The sequence below is a fragment of the Manis pentadactyla genome, chromosome 4 (genome assembly GCF_030020395.1).
Source record: "Manis pentadactyla isolate mManPen7 chromosome 4, mManPen7.hap1, whole genome shotgun sequence".
Taxonomy (NCBI): domain Eukaryota; kingdom Metazoa; phylum Chordata; class Mammalia; order Pholidota; family Manidae; genus Manis; species Manis pentadactyla.
The window spans coordinates 46,450,653-46,472,944 of NC_080022.1; the positions used below are offsets into that span (position 1 = coordinate 46,450,653).

Genomic DNA, 22,292 nt, shown 5'->3' on the forward strand with positions numbered 1-22,292 from the left:
ACTCATTAAGAAATGCCGGTTCTATCTCTAGAACACATCCCAAACTGTCCGCTCTGGTCGGATGATAAAAGAGAAGGCTAAATAGTAATATTGAGACCTCAAACCTTTTTGTCCAGGCAGGATTTGTCACACAAGATACAGCTAATGCTTAAGCGGAATTTCCTCTGTGTGTATCAGACTCTATTCTAAGGTATTTTCATATATTAACCCACTTAATTATCACAATTGTAGGTGCTACTGTTATCCTCATTTTCAGGGAGGAAACTGAGGTACAGAAGGGTGAAGTAACTTGTCCAAGGTCACACAGCTAGTAAATGGTAGTGCTAGGATTTTCACCAAAGTGAAAGCTTTGGAGTATTATGTGCTCTTATCCATTGTATTCTGGTGAGGAGAACAAAAGGTGTCCAACCATCTGTGTTTTAAGACTAGGGTGAGAAGTACAGGTGCTGCAGGAGCACCCGTGGCGAGCGGCTTAGAAGCCCACCTGCCGCGGCCCACCCCAGTCATCTCGGGAAGATGGTGGCCGGATTGCACTGCAGGGGGAACAGCAGCCAGGATCTCCAAGGTGACTAGAAATGACAACAAAGACATAGCAGAGACAAGGCTGTGAGATTAAAAATAAGGGAAAGGAGGAAAAAGCCCCGATTACTGGGCTGACAGCACGCAATGTGGGAAAGAGGAATAATACTAGAGATAAGGAGAGCTGTTAATCCGCTGGAGAGAAATGCGATGGCACGGTGACAGAACTCTGTGACAGGCAGAAAAACAGGGGGCAGAGAAGGGAGGGAGTGCCACTGTAACAGGAGCCATCTTCACGTCCAAGGAGAGAGGTGAGGGACTCATCCTTCAGAACCAGACTTCACTTCCCTCCCCTTAGCATCTCAACCTCCATCTTCTCATCCATAAAATGGAGAAAGTTAACAGTGGTCATGTTGATGAAATTTGATGAACCTAGCAGAACATTTGTAAATCTCCCCTTACCTATAAATATGCACAAACCTCACAAAAGCAGATCTACAGGGAAGTTGTGCCCAGGAAGTTGTGTTTTTAAAGGTGTCACCAAGGAGTGTGTGGCAGCACAGTCTTTGGGAATCCCTGAACTAGATGCAGCTTGCCAGGAAATGCATACACTCCCTGCCCCCAGAAAGTGTTCAGCAAATGCTCACTTCTTGCCTCCTTTCTAAGTCATTGCAAAAACAGGTTTTGCATGCATTGGGTTAGGGCTGTCACTGATATATAACATCATTCTCCATGCTCACTCATTTATCTCTTCCTCCTTTTTTACAACTAGGATTTGTTCATTATTCTTTTGCAACCATGAATAACAGCAGTTAGGGAGAAAGAAAGAGCCTCAACATGATGATTTATCCAGAAAAGCTGAATTAGTGTACCAATAGACAATGAGTGTCAGCATCAATGGATATTTATGGGGAAACTGTATATTACCACTCTGCTCATTAGAGATGCTGTAGTTAAGGTTCTGTGAATGTTAATGATCTGTATTAGAGGAATAATGAAAGACCTATAGCAGCAGCAGTTAACAGATACCCCTGGATCACATTTTCTTATGGTGTAACAGACCTCTAGGTACTCTGATTTATGCCAACTGTGGGAGCAAGCATGCATCAGGGCCCCTCTCTGTGGGACAGTACAGTGGTTGTATAAGCACAGGCAGTGATGCTGGCAAAGAGTTTCCATCTCTGTTTGAGATCTTGTGTTCTGATGGAGAGACAGGTTGGTCCAGCAGGAACAGCATTCACTGGCTTTGGGGAGGGTGGCTCTACATCCTGGTTTGCCTGAGACAACCTAGTGTCCTGATGTGTTAACAGCAAATCTCCTTTCACTACTTTCAAAAATGACCCAGTTTGGATGATCAATTGGGTCATCCTAGTTTTAGGTTCACAGGGAGCTGGATTACCTACTTAGAGATCCCTCTTCTGGCTATGCTAAGTTGATTTAGCTTCTTGATCTTTAATGTCCTTTATAGCAGAGACCTACTTCTTGAAGTTGTTTGGGAAGTGTGTTGAAGTAGTACAGTAAGTGCCTAGCCCAGGCCCTAGGCCGGGTGATCAACATGCAATACTTATAATTACATGTGATCCCCTCTATGGCCATGGCTCTCCCCTGCAGGGTCAGCTGCACTTTAAGGCTCTCAAGTTACACTTGATCTTACTGACATTATTGCCTGGGCGTGGAGAACTGCAGGCACCCCCGCCCCCTCTCTATACACCGATTTTACTCCCTCTAGTACTCTAAAGGTGCCCTACTGGCTGGGCCAGGTCTTACTCATCCTTATGTCTTCAAGAACTTGGTATAGTCCTATGTCCATACAATAGCTCATAATAATAATTATGGCTAACATTTACTGAACACTAACTATGTGACAGATGCTGACATAAATGTTCTACATATATAACCTTATCAAGTCCTCCAAAGAACTCTGAGGTAGGTACCAGAGTCATTATCCTCATTTCACAAATTAATATGTCAAGGCATAGAGAAATTTAACCCATCCAAGGTCACATGGCTGGGAACTGAGGGGGAAAATTTCAAGCCTAAGTAGTCAGGCTTCAAGACTCACACTTCTACTGCAATACCATGTTGCCTACTAGCACTGAGTACTTATTCTTTGTCAAACACAGTAGCAGTCACATCTCTTCTCTTATTTAGTTCTCACCAGAACTCAGAGAAGTAGCTCTTCCCTAGTTCTTATCTGGTCATTCGGCAGAATCCAAAAGATAAGGCACCTTGCCTAGAGTCATACATCTGACAAGTATTAAGTTCTGATTAACTTCAATTTTTTGCTCTTTCTGCATTCCACTGTCTCCTAAAGAGTAGGCTTCCAATCTGCACTCGCAAATTCAATTATAGAATAATGAAGTCTCTGATGGGGAATACTGTGAAGAACCTCCTTGTCTGACCTCTCCACTGCTCCCACTCATGGAATTAACTGGTGGGTTCCTTTGACAGTGGTTTTCACACTATCTTCCCTGGCTCTCTTGCTTTCTAGAAACTTCTCTCCTTTAAAGAGGGGAAGAGAGCCTCCAGGTGGGTAGGCCTTGAGGCTCCAACCCAGCTTCAGCCACATCTGTTTATATAAAAGGTCACTGGGCACATTTCATTTGAAGCGAAGTTCTTGGGTTTCATAAAAAGTTTGCAGACCACTCCTCCAGGAGACCAGCGGCAAGTATTTTAGCAGAGGAATGGAGAGATCATCGTTTCATGCCAACACACAAATGAGCAAACAGGACACCACACAACGACTTATACAACCACATGTCCTATTCCACATTTGCACTTGGGGAAAACAAGTTCCAGGAACGACTTAACTATCTACGACTCTGCTTGATTCCACTGACGACAGCCCAGTTCGACAACCTTGGGAGAAAAAGCCAGGTATCATTCACAATGATGTGATATTGCCCAGCTGTGAGTCATGGGCTGGGAACAGAAAGGAAGCTGCAAGGGGTTACTACTACTGTCTTTGGCTCTTTCCTGGAGACAGTGGATGGAAAGGCTGATATTAAAACACTCTCAGAAGTCAGAGACATAAAAGAGCAAGTGTGTAAATGCCAGAGCTATAGGAGAAGGGACAGGGCATTAGGCCCCTACTGCCTGCCTCCCTTACCTCCCGAAGCTTGCCGCTCTGGAGGTAGCTTAGACCTGGCATTTCTCTCATCCTCACATCAGTAAGATCCTTCCAGATCTACTGATCATCCACTCAGATGTACACACCTCTCTATCCCATCTGCAGAGTCCTACCCTCGGTCCAGACCCAGAGTGGCCTTCCTTGCCAACCTCTTGACCTCTTTGCCCCAGACCCATTCCTGCCCTCCTCTGCTCTATGCTCTATGACAGGGGGCTGCTTCCTGTAAACCTCACTGCCCAGGCTCCTTACCAATTCAGTGACACTTAGGTTTGGCCAACAGGAGGCAGTGGCTGGAAACTGGCTGGTGGGAAGAAGGGAGGAAAAATGGAATTTCTTCCTCTCTTTAGGCAGTACTCTGGCAGTGGTTGGGTTTTAATTTCCAACAGACAGCCCCTCTCACCATGGGCCTCACTCCTGGCGGCTGCCAGACATTTCCTTGTGCAGTCCCAGTGCCTGTTGGCAGCACCAGCTCCTTCCTTCGTCCTTCTAGTCATGGGGATGGGCTAGAGCAGTCCCTAATTACTAATCTGGGTGCCCCACTGCCCCCTATTTAGCCTTTCAGCTCTTCTAACCCCTTTGTTCCCCACAATCAATTCCCTCTATTAAATTACCTGGTATGCACTCTGTTTTCCTGACTCTATCCTGACAGATAAACATAGATAATTCCATTAGCTTCTTAATGTCTTCCTAGCAGCCAAGCCACCTGCCACAGACCGTGAGTGATCCCGAAAAATGCAACTCTAATAATGTCACTCTGCTGTCTGAAACATCAGGGATTTCCCAACAAATCCCAGCTTCTCAGCTCCAGATTTCAGGCCTTTTGCTCACTGGGGCCAGCTTCACTTGGCATCCTTGTCTCCTGCGGCCATGAAGGTATCCAGTGGTCCTGTACCCTAGAAAATTCATCAGACCCTGGGAAGTGTTAGACTTTTCCATATTTCAGTGTCTTTAAATGTTCAGTTCACTCTTTCTGAGTACTGTTCTGCCCTTTCTTCAGTGCCAAGGCCCATCATCTTTTAAGACTCTACCCAAACTCTATGCCCTGGGTGATGACCTTATTAAACTCCTTTAGGCAAAATTTTCCGCCCCTCTACTATGCTCCCCTTAGCATTTTGCACACAGTCTCTTACAGCCTTGATATTGATTGCAATTATTTTTATATATCTATCTTCTTGAAACCATTAAGATTCCTAAGCAGCCAGTCTTACTCATCTTCATAGCTTTAGTGAATAGAACACTGTCTGGCAGGTCAGAAGTTCTTGGAAGATATTTGCCAAATGGATGGATGGATGGATGGATGAATGAATGAATGAATGAATGAATGAATGGATAGAAATTCTAAGGGAACTCAAAAATAAGAAGGACTTTCTAGCAATTGGAGCTCTGGGATTACAAAAGTAATGAAGGTTTGCCACTGCACGTAGGTGAGCTGAAGCCAAAGAGTCGGGAATGCTCATCTGCTCTTTTCACAAGTGTCCTTGTGAGATTTGTGCATTGGTGGGAAGGCTAAAAAAGGGCCCATCTTCTATTAACTCTAAGATTTTAGAAATTTAGGATTCTATCTCAGGCCAATTTTCAATAAGTTCTGCTAAAAGAAAGCCCACTTGTGAAACATCAGAAGGGGCAACCTGTTTCATTTGTGAGAATATGTAGATTCAAATTCCTTTCCCTCACTTCAGGACAATCTCCTCTTCTGTGACATCTATGTTAGCTGCACTGTGGTGATTACAATTTCTCAACAATGTGGTGCTTAATGAGGAAGTGAAACTGACAAATGTTCAGACTAGATTTAATCCAATTGTGGAACATCTTGATCCAGATTTCAAACTAAAGGAAAAACCAACTGCTGAATTGTGAATGAAAATTTATTTGCCATGAAAGATGGACCCTGGGGGTGGGGGTTAGGAAACAGTTGTCCATAAATTTCCTGCAGTTCTTCACACTGGATTGACTGGGCCTACATTTGCAGCAGGGAAACCGAATTAAATGTAGGGCAAGGAAAATCAACTGACTACTGACTGTTGGGGGACATCTACAGAAACACACAGAAATTTGGTGGGTAGGAAGCAGGGAGGCAGAATGAGAAGCTTCTTGATCTTCAGAGGTAAGCTGCTTTCACTGAGTTTTGTTCTTTGGGATTCACAGATAGCTTTCAACATCAGGATGAAGAAAGCAGTGTGCCAGGCTGAGTGAGGGTTCAGGAGTGAATGAGACCTGGGCACGCCTCATGGAACTCAGTCTAAAGGGGAGAGAGATTGAGTGCTGGGCCTCCAAAGGGTTAAGTGCTCTTATAAGGACACAAAAATAACCGAGTGATGGCAGACAGAAATTGAGGCCTGGGTGTTGGCTCTGACTGGAGTGTGGCTGAGGACATGGAGGGCTTCGCATTTTCTTTAACCCTAAAGCATGGGTTTTAGTGGAAATTGTGTGGGTACCTGAGTCAAAACAACCTAAGGTTCATATTCTGGTTCTGCCACTTACCAGCTTTGTGATTGTGGGTGAGTTATGTGGCCTCTCCAAGCCTCAGTTACTTTACATGGAAATGATACTTAACCTCCCAGGATTGTGATTACTGAAAGAGATAAGCCAAGACTGTCCATGGCATGTAGTAGATGATTAGTAAAGTCCACCTGCTTTTTCCAGCTAACTTAGCCTTGGGCTCTTGGTCTTCTGACTAGTGGGCTGACACTATAAAACAAAGCATGAAACTCAGTGGAGGCCTGGACTTCCAATCTGATCATTGGGATTTTTACCAGTTTCTCCCAGTGTGGCTCTTTTTCAGGACACACCAGACAGAACCAGTACCCTGGTTCTAAGCTCTCCAGAGGGAAACTAAAGAGGAACAGATTTTCTAAGCATATACCCTGTACCCAATGCCTACTCAGTGAGATGCCTTGATTCTAATACTTGGTAAATGTCTTTCCATCCAGAGCACTCCCTTCACAGGGCAACGCCACAACTTAATGCTATGCATGTCAGAGTGGGTGACTTTACAGTGGGGGGATAATGATAAAGACTGAAATGGGACCTCTGGGGTATCTAGCTTGGTAGCTGAGATATTGGGAGGCTGGCGATGAGGCAAATACTGAATATAATGAGCACGGGGCCTATGGAATGCAAGAGCAGATGAATGATTCTGAGGTCCACTACTACAGTCACCTTCACAATATAGGAATCCCCTACAAAACTCTTCCTCTGCTGCTTGAATACTCCCAGGGACGGCGACCTCACAACTCTGAACGCAGGTCATTTCCTCTAAAAATCAGCTCAGATGATCTGCAATTTTTTTCTTAAATGGAAGCCCAGATTTGCCCTTTCCTATCATAAAACTTGGGCCTCTCTCTTAATCATAGGACAGCCTAAAAGATAACTGGAGGCAACTAGTCCCTACCATGCCTCAATCTTTACTTCCCCAGGGCCCATAAAAGCAACCCCTTGCCTTCACAGGAAACCCCTTCACACTGCCTGGTGAGCCTCACAAAAGCCTGAGGTATCGGTGCAGGACGCTGTCGCTTCCACTTTGCAGATCAAGAAAATGGGTCTCAGAAAGTCGGAGTGGTTGGCAACAATCACACCCCAAGTGAGGAAAGAATTTCAGGGCGGGAGTCTGATCATTCCTTTCCATTTCTGAATCCATGTCTCATCAAAAGGAAATTAATGTCAGGTCCTGCTCATCAATTTGACAACCTGTGTCCTTCCTATTTACCACTACGCCAAACTTTTAAGAATCCCTCTTGTGAAGGCCAAAAAAATTTCTGCTGAATCCATTGACTACTACCGATAATTAGGAAGTCTTTCATGTTTACTACAATCACATAAAAGGGTGTTAAACTGGGCAATTACAAGGTGAAGGATAAAAGATCTTTTCCATTTCAAACAATAAGGCTTCTCTCTCACTTACCAACTTTACATTTCCCTGTATGGCCCCGGAAGATGACTGGTTAGCCAGAGACGGGTAAGATTCCTCAAGGGAGGAACAACCTAAGACAGGCACAGTCGCAGGGGGGCCATCAGGTGAGAAATTGGGGATCAACAGAGGTGAGGCTTAGAACCTCACCCCCCTGTTCTGAGAGAAATCTTCTGCATCCGTGGATGTTTTATTGCCCTTGTCTAGCTTGGGTTAACACATAGTCTACAGGCACACACCTGATCATCTACATTTGCTCTCTTACAACACTAAACTATGTTTTCTACCTTTATCTTGTATCTACCTACCACTTCAGCATTTTATTAAAAATAATAATAATAATAATAATAATAAAGGGAGAAATGTGGGATCCACATATAAATCAAGTATAAAAATCAAACGAATATTCATATTTGACCTGATTGTTTATAGTTCATAATGCGTGATCAAAACCGAAAGTTTCTGTGATGACTGCCCTTGCACTGTTCACCATGTAAGAACTTATTCACTATGTAAGAATTTGTTCACCATGTAAGAACTTGTTCGTTATGCTTCAGAAGATTGGAGACTGACGAGAATTAGGCTTGGGGTGGATTAATGATTGTGCATTGAGCATTGACTCCCCTATACAGAATTTTATTGTTGTTAACAACCATTTGATCAATAAATATGAGAGATGCCCTCTCAAAAAAAAAAAAAGATCTTTTCCAGCCATAAGACTATTACATGATGGGGGAGACGGAGGAGAGGAGAATGTGCTGAGTATTCTTGTGTGAAAATGTCACAGGTCATGCTAAGGTTTAGGTCCGTGTCACTGAAACTACTGACCGTGAAGGTTAAGTCTCAACCAAGCTCAGTGTTATGGGGCCTAACAGGGTCTGAATAGGCATGTCAGCAGCCTGTGAATGCATCACTCCACTTGAGGTGCCACTGTGGGGTGAGAATCATGTTCAATGGCTAACAGAGTGAAAAAAGCACTAAATAATATATGTTGTGATGGGATGCTTAGGTGACACCTTCCTCCCACTCAGGAATGTGCATTTTTGACAGTCCCAAGGAAGCCAAGGTACTTGTCTAAAGAACATGATCAGTATTGTCAGCTGGCAGGAAGGAAGACTATTGGTATGTTCCCCATTTCTTCAAGACGTAAACTGATATCAATCAGCTTTGAGGGCTGCTAAGAAGAGGCAATATGGACTCAGGCACCAGGAGGACCTCAATGATCTGCCCACAAGGTGCTTGCTCTGTTCTTTGCCTGTTTAAGTCCTGCTCATCCTTCAAGGCTTTGCCCAAGTGAAACCCTCTTTTCTGAAAGCTCCTAGTCTCTCTAGCCATCCCTCAATTCCTGTCAGTAAGCATTTACACCATTGGATTTCAGAGACCCTGACATATAAACATACCCATGTATGTAAGATTACAGGAGAGGTTAGTCCCTGTACAAATCTTCTGGCTGCCTTGACCAGGAAGAGCTGAAATGCATAGTTCCAGGAGTGAGTGGGAGCATAGTGTGACCCTGGGAACAAATCTGCTGGGAGAGGGGACATTACAGGTCCAAAATAAAATAAGCACACAAAAGCATCCTAACTTTTTATTTGTGAAAGAATAAAAAGAAAGGGCCAGTGCAGCATCCTAAGGTTACTGGGCAACATGGGGTAAACTAGGGCAGGGATGGGTGAACATAGGGAGGAGAATGAAGAGACTGAATTGGCTGTTTGTCTGAGACTGAGACCCAGCTGATCAAAACAAAATTTTGCTCATTTAAGTTGATGCACTGAGGTGGGTGAGACCAATAAGCAATACAAGGAATTCTAACTTCTGCCCAAACTCTGGAATCCCCAGTTCACCCAATTTTTCCACCTAACTGAGGGTATTTCTGGCCACACATATGTGGTGATGAGTCAGCGACTGAGGCTCTGAACCTGGATTTCAGAGCTGCTCCCCAGCAATCCTGTTGGCGTCAACGCCTACAAACATTTACCTGTGCACACGTGTTTTTTTCTGGGAAAGAGACTACCACCAAAATCTAAGAGATTAGAAATCCCAAGAAGATTTATTTCAGACACAGTAATGATTAAAAGTGATTCCTGTCCTCAAGGAGCTCACAGAAATGTCAGGGAAACACACAGAATAATAATAGCTCACAGCCGTTGCATCCTGTCTGTACAAAGCACTGTGCTGATTCACACTTGGCTCATTTAGGCCTTACACAAAAACTCTAGGGCAGGTACTTTCATTCACCCCAAAGCCCAGGCATTGAAGAAACTCCAAGACCACTGGCTTGTATGGATACATTCAGAGAAAATAACAATTCATGGTCATCACTGAAAAGTACAGAGGCATCCCAGATGGGCCGACGGCTCTGGCATAAGGCAGGGGAGCTGTGAGATCACCTGGAATGTTTGGCAGTCCTCAGCTCAGGGAGAACTGTTTGCTTGTGCATTGCTTGTAACAGCAACAGATGGAAATGTTCTCATTTAATGGAATCCATATTTCCTGCTAAGGGTTTTATATAAATGTCACCTTTAACCCTCCAAAGAAGGTACAAGGCTGGCATCACTCTCTTTTTACAGATGATGGCACTGAGGCTTAGAGACGCAAAAAGCTTTCCAAGGACCTACGTAGGTGGCCAGGAGGGTAAGATCTGGCTCTGAAGAGCAGGCCAGTTTGGGGGTTAGTTTTTGGTTTTCCCCAACCACTGCTCCAAGCTGAGTCTCTTACCAGGGCTCTATGCAGACCTGGACCCAAGGCAAGGGAAACTAAGGGGTATTTATTTAGAGGAGCAGGCCACTGGGCAGTTTGCCTTCTTGTGGAAATTTGTGGTAGCCATCAGGCTGCCTGGAAGCTGCTTAACAGGCACAACTGGTTGTCTTCGGTTTGTCTTTCTGGCTGAGATGGAGGAGGTCAGGGAGCAAACAGCAAGATCATGGCTGGGATTCTGAGCCTGGGAGCACCCTGGGGAATGCACCCTAATCAGGAAGGCAGGTCCACAAGGGGAAGTCTGGAGGACAGGAGACCCCGGGACATGGAGGGCATGGGGTATTTAAAATACCTCTGGGAGTACGGTCAACCTTCCAGTACCTATACTATTTTATCTTCAAAATCATCTTGCAAGTTAGGTTCCATGAGCCCTTTGGTAGATGAGAACACTGAGACCCAGAACAAGGAAGCCCATCAGAAGTCCCACAGGTAGTAAGGGCAGGCAGTGGATCCCAGTGGCATCCCTCTGCCAGTCCACCAGAGCCTGTGCTTTGAAGAAACGCTAATCATTCACGGAAGGGCCAGCATCACCGCTACCTGCTTCTAGGACCCGTGAGAAGAGCAAGCTGGGAGCAAGTGCAGTCTGTGCCGGCAGCCCAGACATTTTCCAAGGAAAACTGTAATGTGTTTGCTTAATGACTATTTTGGAGTCCAAAAACCAGGAAATTCCCCTTAAAAGTACCAAGGATTTTTATCAGTTCCTTCTACAAGGTAGCATCATTCTGTATTGCTGACAAAGTCCTAGAGCACATGTGTCACGCCTGGCTTTCCTGGCCTTGGGCCTGCTCTGGTAGTATAAGGACCTCAGGAATCTCCTGAAAGTACTGGGGAAGAAGAATTCTGACATGGTGTGGTTCGGACTATTACCACAGGAAGGATAGGGAATGCGGGGCACAGTGGCAGGGGTGATCTGACACTGTCCGGAGCAGAAGTCCAAGCATCTCCCTGAGAGCACAAGACATGAAGCTAAGATGGGGTGTTGGGGGTGGTTGCAAGAGAGGGGTCGGGCACGGCGCCTTCAGAAACCTGCCGAGGAGGAGGTCAGAGATACAGGCAGAGGCTGGTCCCTGTGTGCTGTGTCTGTCAGGCTAAGGAGCTTGACTTTTTTTTTTTTTTAAGCTATTAAGCATGAAGATGGTGTGGCCAGACTCATTAATAAATTCACAAAAACCAAGGCAGCAAATGGAGCATGTTTCCTCACGTATCTAAACCTGTTAGGGGCAAGTAAGGCAATTTAGGCATAAATTGAATTGTAGGGAACAGTGTAATGGGGACTGGGCCAAATCGAAGAGCAGACCAGTGTCTCAGTGACATGGAGGCTTGATTAAAACCAAAGGCCTCCGGGAGAAGAAGTGCTTTTTCCCTGAGCAGCACTGTGCTGCTTGTTTTCTTGTTTTCAGACTCGGGTTTTTGAAAAGGGGCCTGTATTCGGGTATGTTTTTTCATGAAAACTAACATGTGCACATTTTGGAAGCAGCATACAGGTCAGGTTTGGTGGTTTCAAGATACTGCACAGTAGAGCAGAGACAGAGAAATGGACACTGGCCAGAAAGAAATTTTACTAGAAATGTGAGCAGGGGCTGGGAGGGTAAGAACAGACCAGAAGGCCTCCCAGCTGGGAAGAGGCAGCATCTCAGGTTGGGAAGCATCAGGGTGGACAGCAGGTGTTCCTCTACCCACTCTGTGTGTGATGTGCCCACAGTTGTATTTCTGACTGGGGATCTTCCAGACCTGCTAGTTCAGCTGCAGGGACGGGGAGCTCACGCCCTTAGGTGCCAGCTCTTGCACCTATTGGGACGGTCACCCTCACTTTGAGGTGGAATTGGCTTTCCCGTAGTGCCATCCACGGTCTCAGTTCTGTGTACTGCTCTTCATGGATGGGGTTTCACAGGCCCTGTCAGTCCGACCTCGGCACATACAGGTGTGTCTTTATGTCTCTCAGAGGGTGGGGTCCAGACGTGATAACAATGTTCTGGATAGATGCATTTAGCCCCACAGCAGCTCTGCTGAAGCCGGAGCTGGGATTCTTGAAGGTCTGCATGCCTTCAAGGCTCACGCTCTCTCTGCCCATCATTAAGCTGAATGAGCTCAGTAGTGACCAAACACCCTAGCTCTTTCCACTCAGGCAGAATCATGTCCCCCTGCTCCAGGGCTTCACGGGCTCCCCTGCACCACATGAATTATGCATAGAGGTTGCCTTCTGTGTGCCAACTGCAGGCCCTAAATACAGCTCTAGGTCCAGCAGTGGCGTGGGGCAGTGCCACAGAGCTTGGGAATTTCCTTTGTCTCAGTTTCCAGGAGTCCCACCAGCAGATGGGGTCTGGCTGCAGTGGACCTCCTGGTTCTCTGCAATCCCACCACACATGATCTTTTCTGCAGTGTTCTGTCCACTGGCTGGACCCATACACACTCCAAAAGCCCAGGCCAGCCCTTTTCCTATTGTGCCTCTGAAGCTTCTTAACCACTTTGAAATCAGATGAGCAACTCTCTGCTCAGAACCAAGACACTGCCCTCTGTTTGACCAGGTATTTTAAAGTATTTGACTGGAGACTTATGCCCTGGAACATCTGACACTGCAAGTCCCTTAGACGGTGGTTTGCACACTTCAAGCCACTCCCACTCCTGGGGCCTGACCATGGTCCAGGTTGGCATCCCTTCATCAGCCCCGCCATTTCTGCCTTATGCCTCCTTCCCTCTGACATACTGAGGAGCCCCAGCATGCAGTCCTGGCGAAGCTGTGTAACACTTAATTCAGAAACGGGGTTTCCTTCCTCAGGTTGTGGACACAGTCTCAGTATGGACACAGGTCACAGGAACCTGACAGAAGTGAGGAGACATACTTACACTTATAGGTTGGCTTTTTGGCACATCATAAACACCTTCCTTCTTTTGGCTGGTGGGAACCTATGGGAAAACCAAATCAGCACAGTCAGAACACTCTGATGCTTCACTTTCGCAGAGCAAAGGGACCAGACTTCACCTCTAAGTTAGCTAAGTGTGTGTGAGAGCAGACCCTGAGGTCCAAGAGGCCCCACTGACAAGGGGCTACTGGAATTTGAAGGTATCAGGCTCCCTCCCTTAGGAAAACTGGATGAAGAGAGGGGTGTGCGAATCACTTAAATGTTTACAGATGTCTCCACCATTGACTCTTCACAGAACCACGGAATGGGATGCTGTAAAGATTCCAGAGAGCATGTGGTAGAAAAATAATCCTCACTTCACCAAAGACAGAAATGAGACCCTGAGAGGTGCTCTGAGTCATCCAAAGGTACTAAAAGCAGTTTACAGCTGAGCTTAGACTGCTCAGTGCCAAGCTAGAGACCCAGGCTACTTAAAATACAGTAAAAATCTAAGTCCTAGTACAACCTATAGATTCTGTTGGAATCATGTAAAAGCCATCTAATAGTGACTGAAGATTTTTTTTAAAAAAAAGGGCCCATAAGTGGCATGGATTCCAGAAATGGCATGAACCTAGAATCCAGAAAATCATGCCTGTTTTTAACATGTTTCCCTGTCTTCTTCCTTCCCTCTCTTCTCTTCCTCAACCATCTGGTCTTACTGGGTCACACGGCAACTCTAATACCCTGAACAGATCATTTAGCTCCTTTGAGCTTCACCTTTATGAAATGGGTCCTATTGGCTCTGCTTCTCAATTAGGTTAACATGAGAATAGCATGAGAAAATAGATAATAAATAAAAAACTATTAGGAGCCCTAATACTGTCACGTGTTAGGATGATAGCTTTTTTCATGGATACATTATCTAAGTATATGTATCAAGAAAGTTTGTAATATAACGATACACTGAATACTTTACTAATAAGCTGAGCAAGGGCTTTGCACATTTAAACATTCCAGATTGAAAGCAATCATTAGTTGTTGATCCCCAGCAATTAGCAGAGCTTAGCTCACACCTCCATCTGAGAGATTTGCCAGCAGTGGTCCTAGAACTGTCTGCTAATCTGTCCTCCTCTTCCTTGGACTGGAGCTCCTAAAGAGCAGGCATGGTACCTAACACTCAGTAGGCATCGAGGAAATGGCAGCTGGGCAAAGGTACTGTAGAGGAACACGGGAAATAGTAAAGGAAAGAAAAGTGTCTTGTAGGGCCAGCCCGTCATGCCGTTCTCCCTGCAGAAGGAAGAAGCCGTGCTTGCTCCTTTGAGTTGTTTGCCATCATTCTCACTCTCACTCGCTTAACGTGAAAATTCTTACATGGATTCTCCCCTATGAAGCTGGTATTATAATCTCCAGTTTAAACAGTAGAAAATGAGGCTCAGAGATGTTAGGATAGTCTGCCCAAAGTGTCCAAGCTAGTAAATGATGAGGTTCAAATACACCTCTTTCTGGCTGCCAAACAGGACCTTTATTACTAATGCTATGAGTTTACATTGACAGGGCACTTTCTGTGTTCTAAACATTTGTGTTTATATGCATTCTCATGTAATCCTCAGGACAAGTCAATCAGGTGAGGATGACAACTTTCCTCATGTTGCAGAGGAGGGAGGTGAAGCCTGGAGAGGGTCCTGCAGCTGTGAGCAGGGGAGCAAGGAATCTGAGCCGGGACAGGTGGCCTTAACTGCTACATCATGCACAGTGGCACCACTCCCCTGTTCCCACTGTTCCCACAGCTGTTTTGGTTGCTTCTTTTTCTTTTACATCACATTCTACCCTCTTGGAAGTATGTGCCCAGGCTTGAGGAATCCAGGACTGTGAGTGAGCATGGGTGTGCAGAAGAGGCACTTTCAGAGCTGCTCATGCACACCTCACTTTGCAGGCAGCCAATGAAGAATGTATTGCTTTGCTCCTGAAAACTGGGCTCCACCTCAAAGGACACCTCTCAGAACGCCTACAGAGACCTTGTTAACAACAGCCAACAAATTACCAGCTTTCGCTTTTATTTTTACTAGCTCACCCTTTCCTGGGCAAAACGAACATCATTTCTGCACCTGTAATTCACTGCTCACTATGGGCACTTAGCAAGCTGAACCACAGCCGACTCTCAATTATCCCTGCAAATGGAGAAGAAGCTGTGGGATGGATAAACCCAAACTGTGCATAATTGAAAAAGCTTTCTGCTTGGCTCTCCCATGGGTGAGATATCAATCCGCCTGTTTGTCCTTTAAGATTTATCTCAGCTGGGACATCTTCCTGAGAGCCTTGCTTGACTCTAGGCCTGGTTGGTCTCCCTCTGTACTCATGAAACCTCTGCTGTACCTTCCATTAAGAAATAAAAGTAGCCAAGAAGGTATTATGTGTCACGCACTGTGCTCTGCCTGGGACACTGATGGAACAGGGCTCCTTGTCTTTTGGGGAGAAGATGGCAAAGTAATTGAGCTACTTAAGTTGAGTGTAATATGTGCTTTTTCTTATATGGGAGTTAATCAAATCACACTGCAACTGCCTGTTCACTCTGCATTCCTACTGCTTTGTAAGCTTGCTGAGGGCAGGGAAGGTATTTTACTGACTTTATTTGCCCATCTGTAAATACTGGCTAAACAGGAAATGTTAGAGCATCAAACATTTACCAGGCATGCTGGAGGCAGAACACTGGCAACAGTGCTTAAGGGACAAAGATCAGAAGGAGGCTTGGTTCTGGCTCTGATCACTGCTTGGCTGGTCCCTGCAGGCTGCAGACCATTCTGGCAACATGATATTGTACAGTAATAACAGTTCTGAGCCAAAAGGAAACAGGAGATCTGGATCCTCGTCCTGGCTCTGCCACAGGCTGTGTGACCATGGTGAGATCACTTGTTCTCTGAACCTCAGTTTCCTCTCCTGGTAGCTGTGAGCATCCACAGGCTGATATAAACCCCTGGAGGGTGGGGCCACGCTGCTGTCACTACTGCATCCCTATGTGTCTAGCACTTTCTACTTTATACATATTTGCTTTTGAATGAATGAGTCAGTAATGAGGAATTATTCTAAAACTATAAATTAAATACTGAACACACAGAGGACACTGTTAGCTCAGCAACATGAATAGTGTAGAGAGGCAGTTTAAGGGTTGGGTGACATAGGGCTAGACCCTCATCATTTTAAAATAATGATACATGTCACATCATGGGTGATTAAAAATGATTTTTGAATGAAGGATCTGGGAAATGCCCTCGTGGAAAGCTGCAATCTTCCTCAGGCAGGAAGCTTGTTAAGGTACTGAAGAATACTGGGTTTAGAATCTGAGGCTCTGGCCTTGGGCCCAGTACTTAAATTAGAAGACTTGAGTTTCTTGTGTTTAAAATGATAGTCACTACAGCTGTTCTTATCTTACCAAGTTATTGGAAGGGTCAGATTAGTTGAGGTGTAAAAATACTCTGTACTGTCAGGTTCTGTATTGTTTTAAAAAGACAACTGATAACTTTTTCTGAGGCATACAAAGAGAAAGGCAATTACTATTATTAGTCCAGTTTGGAAAATGAGACCACTGATCCTCAAAGAGGGATTACATTTGCTCAGGACTCTTCCCTCTCCTGTGTTGGAGTCAAAAATAGCAAAGCCAAGCAAGGTTTACAGCTTTCCACTCAGCTCTCTGACAAGAGGAGGTGAGCAAGTCTTGATCTACTTCACTTAATACGTCATCATAAGACATCTCAGCCTGACGGCCAGAGGAAGGGAGCTAATGCTTACACAGAGCTCGCTGTGGCCATGAGCTGTCTTTGTCATTGTACATGTTCATATCCCATCTAGGAGCAGGTAATACAGTATCCCTATTTTAAAGCCCAGGAAATTGAAATACAAAAATTACTTGCTCCACCAAAACAGTTTAGGCCCCAGGTCATTCCAGAAAACAGGACGGGATAAAATCTGAGACCACGCTGGGCCAAGCTAAGTATAAGAAACATTGCTATCCACTCAGGAAGCTTCTAAGAGCTGTTCCTTAAATGCCCCTCCTTATCTTTAGGCCCAGGGGTTTATCTCTTGTTAGGCGGACTGAGGTCCCTCTGACTGGCTGTGCCAGAGAGGACAGTGACCAGAGGTCTCTCCCACAGGGGGCGATAAAATAGTCATTCCCTTCAATGGTCCCTTCCTGTTAATGATGGACAGACAGGAAGATCTGGAGGTCAGACCTGTTAAAACAAGTGTGATTTTTAGACAGTGACTTGAAATCTACATAGAATCTAATTGAGAGACTCAGCATCAGGAAATTCTGAGCTGAAGAGCCTCAGGATTTATTCATTTGCTTGTAGAGGTCAGAGAGGCCTGGGTGTGGGTGGGGTTTCTCTCTCTCCCTAGCTCTGGGACCCTGGGCAAGGTACCCTATCTCTGTGAGCTTCTGATTTCCTGTCTGTAAAGTGAGAATCATAGTTCAAGCCATACAGGGTTGTGGTGAGAGATAAGAAGATACTCTGTACATCCCATTCCCAGCACTGGCCCACATCAGTGCTCAGTACTTGTTACCACCGAGCAGGCCGACATGCTTCTCTAAAGAATCTCTGTCCTTTGATGAGGCACTAGGGCAAAGAGCAGAAAAGGGCCTTGTCTGAGAGGCTGTTTGGTCTTACTCACTCATTCGTGATGAGCAAACAGGCCCAGAGGAGGAAGGGACTGCAACAAGGCGGATGATGGCGGCCTCGGTGCTTGTACCGAGATCCTCAGTCTACATACTATGGGCTCAGTGTTTGACTGAGGATGAAGCCTCTAATTTACACTCTCCCCATCATCTTGTGTCATTCTCATGCCCCCATTGAGTTAGGGAGAAATTATTCCCCTACTTTATCACTAGGGAAACAGAGTCTCAGAGCAGGTGCTCTGCCCACTCAGCCAAAGATGGTTGGTGGGAGCCAGAACTAGAACTCAGTTCTCCGCTTGCCTAGACCAGCTCTTCCTAACATAGGAGGGTCTCCCCTCCTCCCCCAGAAGCCCCCCCACAGGGCACAGTGGGGCCCTGGCTACTAGAACTAAGTCTGAATTCAGAAACATCTCATGAGGAGCCTAATTCGGTTTGAAAAGATGACCTCTCTTTAGAGGGTGACTGGATGATGGTTCCTTTAGCCTCATATTCAGATATCAGAGGTTGTACTTTGAAATCTGACACTGAGGACTTCAATGCAACTTTTCTCTTTAAAGACAGAAACTTTGTAAACGATGATTTTCAACAAAACCTCAAACCACAGCCTCATACTTAAATTCAAACCAAACAGATCTGGTGGCTAGAAATACTTATTACTCCACGGGGCTGGTTTAAACCGAGTTGCTGGTAGAGCTAACATTATAGTTTGGTCATTTAGAATTCTGTGCACTTGATGGAAACTAGAAATGCTTTATTTTTATTACACAAGTACTGCATGGCCAAGACTGAATGGCAGGCCACACAACCAAGTAAATCAAGAAAATTAAAATCACTTATTAAATACATTATATTTTCCATTCTTTCATAATGTTTATATTTCAAATTAAGACTAAAATTTTAATTAATGAAAAATTGGATGCTGTCATATATGTTTGATGTGTTGTTATGGTGCAATTATTCAAACTCTTTGATGGAAAAGCATGGGGGGAAAAGCGTGAGTTTTCCCACGTGGAGTTGGATCTTAGCTCTAAATAGTTGTATGTCCCTGAGGAAGTTGTTCAACTTCTCTGAGTCTCAGTTTCCCCTTGTAAAAGCGGGATTAAAATACCTATTTTGTTACATATTTGTGAGAATCAAATGAGTTAAAAAGTATATTCAGGGTTCTTCATGTAGGCAGACCTTTAAGAATATTAATTTGCCTCCCCTTCAAGAGGGGTAAAACTTCTAACTACTTTCTTTCAGTGAATATTCCCCAAGTTATTTTCAAATAGCATTTTTGAATGCACCTTTCATTTTTAGTAATGTCGTTGGCTTAAAGAACTTCGATGAGTGCATTGCTTTGAGAAATGAAGGATCCTACTATGTGACAGATGACAACCTTCCAGTGGGTTGCTTTACTAAAATGGAATGATTGTTTCTTGAGTCAAGTGAAAATAGTTGAGGTCCATTAAAAATTAAAACACTGTACCCTACTGTCCAGTAAAACTACTGGTAAATTGCAGGGGAACCAGAAGCCAGTTCTTAAAGCCAAACACTAGAAGGTATTTCAACAAGCCTGGAATGATCCAAATTGCTATGTGACCATGTGAGGAGGGAGCCCTTGGTTCTCTAGTCCCATCAGTGCATTTACTGGCGGTGGTACTGTGGTAAGGAGAGGAAAGCGATTTTATACCTGATAAATGTTTTCTTCTGTTTCGGGATCACGGATTGGCTCGTGTCCAGCCTCAAACACAATGTACTATTACGGAGCAGCCAGAGCAGAAAGGTCAGAGGGGAAGAAGAAAGAGGACAAAAAAAAGCATATGGAATTCAGGATACAAATCACAGTGAGCATCAAGGAAACAGGCACAACAGAAAATACCTTCAAGAGACTGCTGAACTACTGAGATGCAAAATGTGCCATGCACACCCCTGCCTCCTCTAAGGAAAACTGCAAACCTCTGATGGTCAGTCCTACAGCTACGACGGCATGGGGCCCTGGCAGATCTTTCTGGAGATACAGGAGGAGGATGCCTCTTCATTCAATGGCATTTCACCCCACAATGTCTGCATGTGCTGCACTGCTGAGTGGGAACGCCGTCTCCTGGGAACACGTGGGACCCCGGCTTTATAATCTGTATGCTGCAGCAGTTGCTCCTCTTGGCTCACTAAGGCTCACAGCCCTAAGCCATCTCTGAAGTGCTCAGGAGCCCCAAATCCCCACATCTCATAAACAGTCCCTTATTTTGTATTCTGTTTTAAATACTGAAAATCAATTTTTTCCTGTGCCCATTTCAGACTCTAAAGGACTGGGCCTTATGAAAATGGGCAATCATTCTTCACTCTGAATGAGCCAGTTAGCCAGGGACTGAGCTTGTATTACAGACAAATCCTTACTCCTAGCATCTAAAGCAAGAGCATGCCATTAGGCACATCTTTGACATCTGTTTGCCATATATGCTAGGTAGTTTAAGTTATTCATACTACACTACTTGTATTGCCCATATTATACTTTTGTCATAGCATCAACTTTCTATATGAAAATAAGCATTTATACTTAACGTTGCATGTGACACACACGTATAACCCATGTATGCTCCAGTTAGAAATATAATTTTCAGATTGTTTTCTTTATATCCAACAAGCCCATGTTTTTTGGCTTCTTTCTCTCTTCAGCAATGAGCACAGGGTTGGGGTGTGGGATAGGCCGCCTCCTCCCTTCCTCCTCTATGTGTCTGAACAGAGCACACACTTGAACCCAAGGGAAGTCCTCTCTCTACCCACACCTGGGCTGCAACCTTGAAGAGACACCAGAGAAGGCCACAGGGATGGCTGGGACCTCCCTTCCTCTCCTCACAGCATCCCCTGAGGCGCAAGCCAGGTAGTCAGAGCGGCAGCCTGGTTCCAGAGGGCCAGAGAGACTTCTCCACACAGCCTTCCTAAAGCTTACAAACCCTCCTTTCAGTTTATGTTCAAATGTAACCCAAATGTCAGTCCCCAGCTCCAGTTCCTAACTCAGAGAAGCCACCTTATTATTCAGTCTCTCTAATGAACTCAGAATATTCAAAAGACTCTTGAAAAGAGTCAGCTCTGGGAGCAAACTTTTACAGATTGCAGAGGGGGCTGAAGCAGGGGCAAGAAGGGAGAGGCGCATCTCTAAATCCCATGTTACTGATGCAGGCCAACCTTCTGTTAGTTTCTATGGAAATTTACCCCTGGAGGGGCTGGCGGCCCTCACCCTCAGTAGGAATCCCAGTTCCCCTCCAGGCTCTGCAGTCAGGAGATTCTTCAGGTTTCTGACAAAATGCTGTTCCCCAGCACTAGCCATTTCTCACCCTAAACTCCGACTAGTTTCAGAAATTACCTGGTATACAGGATCTTCAACATCCTCTTCCAAAATTGTCTACAGCAGAGTGAGGGATGGGAGGGTAAAAGCAGAGGATATAAAGGAAAAGACATGAGATTGTATTCAGAAATTACAGGACAGCAAAGAAACCAGCTCTGGGTAGGCTAGGCTGGTAGGTTATTAAGGTAGAAAATGCGCAGAAAAAAATAAAAAAACCTTTGCAGCCACCCCCATCCTCGTTGTTAACAAAAGCAGAACAACTGTGTTTCTTTGGTGTTCCTCCCCTGAAATCTTTCTCCAGATTCAAGATCTCATTTTTTTAACATGTGGAGAATTTCAGAGGATAAGGAATCACTTCTAATGGCTTGCTTCCCATGCCTGTAATTTACACGGGAACCTTTCATCTTTGTTTATTTCTCCTTGGCAGCAGGAAGAGAAGCCCTGACTGTCAGTTTTCACATCTGTTTATTCTAAGCCCCAGTCTTCTCCGGTACCAGGACAAATTCACAGGAATACCTGATACACAGCTTGTTCACACTGCTTATCCTTTTGTGCCTTTTTTTCCAATTCTTCTCTTTGCTTCAGTTCATAGATAAGTTGAAAGAGATCTCTCAAGTCCAGAATAACAGGTTCTGCCTACAGTAACAGGTGGTAAAGCACATAATGAGAAAACGGTACTGAGCTGCAGCGGCCAAGTTTTGGTTTTGCCTACTACAACTCTCAGCCCTTGCTTTTTCTATTAAACTGAAAGCATTCCATCTTTAATTAAGTCTACCTTGTTTAAATTGGCTTAGCAAATTGCATCTAGGCTAAAGTTCATTTCTTCAACTAATTATATTTACAAATTCATAATAATCATAAGCATAAAAGGCATTGCTTTTATTTATTAGTAATTTCAAATGTAATAAAATTAGGGTAGGCCTTATGCAAAACAGTTATTTGTTTCCCCTTATTTTCTTTTTAAATGAGGCTACGAACACAGGGAAACTTATTTGTATACTGTGCCTCCATCCAGCTTCATCAGAAAGGAAAATAATGAGTCACTACAAAATACCCATTAGAAAAAAACAGCAGCAAAACTGGAGGACATGACCATGTTTTGTTGCTCCAAGGCTGTTTATCTTTTCTAGAGAAGAGGCTGAGTATCA

At 44.7% G+C, this 22,292-nt stretch overlaps 1 protein-coding gene across 7 annotated transcripts in view; it reads right to left on the reverse strand.

The window, feature by feature from the left end:
* Nucleotides 1–22,292, reverse strand: part of DAB1 (DAB adaptor protein 1) — a 1,149,186-nt gene that overhangs the window by 43,715 nt on the left and 1,083,179 nt on the right. For 6 of the 7 annotated variants that reach the window (XM_036911229.2, XM_036911228.2, XM_036911227.2 and 3 more), the window contains 4 exons: nucleotides 21,661–21,780; nucleotides 21,163–21,201; nucleotides 19,492–19,557; nucleotides 13,158–13,217 (listed from right to left, as the gene is read on the reverse strand). In XM_036911229.2, coding sequence (XP_036767124.2) covers nucleotides 13,158–13,217; nucleotides 19,492–19,557; nucleotides 21,163–21,201; nucleotides 21,661–21,780 — 285 coding nt within the window. The remainder of the gene's footprint in view (nucleotides 1–13,157; nucleotides 13,218–19,491; nucleotides 19,558–21,162; nucleotides 21,202–21,660; nucleotides 21,781–22,292) is intronic. The other variant, XM_036911230.2, reaches the window with a different exon arrangement.